This window comes from Geospiza fortis, unplaced genomic scaffold (genome assembly GCF_000277835.1).
Source record: "Geospiza fortis unplaced genomic scaffold, GeoFor_1.0 scaffold4, whole genome shotgun sequence".
NCBI classification, from domain to species: domain Eukaryota; kingdom Metazoa; phylum Chordata; class Aves; order Passeriformes; family Thraupidae; genus Geospiza; species Geospiza fortis.
In genome coordinates this window covers 218,722-220,092 of record NW_005054475.1, presented here as the reverse complement: position 1 = coordinate 220,092, position 1,371 = coordinate 218,722, and the positions used below count along the sequence as shown (strand labels likewise).

General features: G+C 64.8%; 2 protein-coding genes across 2 annotated transcripts in view; one reads left to right on the top strand and one right to left on the bottom strand.

The window, feature by feature from the left end:
• HSPG2 (heparan sulfate proteoglycan 2) overlaps nucleotides 1–1,076 on the bottom strand; it is a 46,175-nt gene extending 45,099 nt beyond the window's left edge. The window contains 1 exon segment of the mRNA XM_031062966.1: nucleotides 1,053–1,076. Within this exon segment, the coding sequence (XP_030918826.1) occupies nucleotides 1,053–1,076 (24 nt within the window).
• Nucleotides 1,077–1,229: 153 nt separating this feature from the next.
• LOC102033802 (proproteinase E-like) overlaps nucleotides 1,230–1,371 on the top strand; it is a 5,179-nt gene continuing 5,037 nt past the window's right edge. The window contains exon 1 of the mRNA XM_005428228.2: nucleotides 1,230–1,268. Within this exon, the coding sequence (XP_005428285.1) occupies nucleotides 1,230–1,268 (39 nt within the window). The remainder of the gene's footprint in view (nucleotides 1,269–1,371) is intronic.

The window sequence follows — 1,371 nt, the reverse complement described above, 5'->3', positions numbered from 1 at the left end:
GGACACCTCCGACAGCTTGTACAGGGACACAGGGACACCCCCGGGAACGGGCACCGGGACACCCCTGGGAACCTGTGCAGGGACACCAGGACACCCCCGAGAGCTTGTACGGGGACACGGGGACACCCCTGAGAATTGGCACTGTGACACGGGGACACCCCTGGGAACTGGCACTGGGGCACCCTCAGGAACTGGCACGGGGACACGGCGGGACCCGGGTGGGAAGTGGCTGGGGACAAGGACACACGTGGGACACCCCTGGGAACTGTCACTGGGACACGGGGACACGGCTGGGAAGTGGCACTGGGACACCAGGATATCCCCGGGAAGTGGCGCTGGGACACCCCCGGGAACTTGTACCGGGACACCCCCGGGTACCTGTGCAGGGACACGGGGACACGGCTGGGAAGTGGCACAGGGACACCAGGGGACAACTCTGGGCTCTCGAGCTGGGACACAGGGGACACCCCTGGGAATGTTTACACGGGGGGGACACGGGGAGAAACTCCGAGAATTTCTGTCGGGGTCAGTGGGGACGTGGGGTGACACCCTTGGGAACACTTGCAGGGACACCAGGGGGACACGTGGGGACAGCCGGGGGTGGCAGGACACCTTGGGACACCCCTGGGAACGTGCACGGGGTGCGGGGTGTGGGTGACAGCCCTGGAAACTTCTGCAGGGACACGGGGGGGACACAACTCTGAGAGCTTAAAGTGGGACACGGCTGTGTGGGGACAGGCCTGGGGACTTCCAGGGGTGAGTGGGGACATGAGGGTCACCTCTGGAAACCTCTAGTGGCACACGCGGGTGCCTGGGGACACCTTGGGACGCTCCTGGGAATTTCTCCTGGGACGTGGAGGCGTGTGGGGACACCGTGGGGTAACTGTGGGAACTGGCACAGGGACACGAGGGGACACCGTGGGACACTCCCGGGGGCTTTATGGGAGCACAAGTGTGAGGGGACAATAGGGGTGCACCCCTGGGAACTCCTATGGGGACAAGGGGTGCGTGGGGACACCCCCGGGGGACTTTAACGGGGACACAGGTGTCACCTCTGGGGACTTCCACAGGGTCATGGGAGCGCGTGGGGACACCTTGGGACAGCCCTGGGGACTTTTCCAAGGACATGGGGGTGCGTGGGGACACCTTGGGAACTTTAACAGGGACACAGGTGTCACCTCTGGGGACTTGTCCAGGGTCATGGGAACACGTGGGGACACTGCAGGGACATGGAGAACTCCTGTGGGAACTTCCACGAGGGTTCTGGGGTGCGTGGGGACCCCCCGGGCACGTGAGGGAGTGTGGGGACAATGGGGGGAGACATGGGGGGCTCTGGGAGCACCGGGGGCACCAGGGAGTTATAGGGACTGT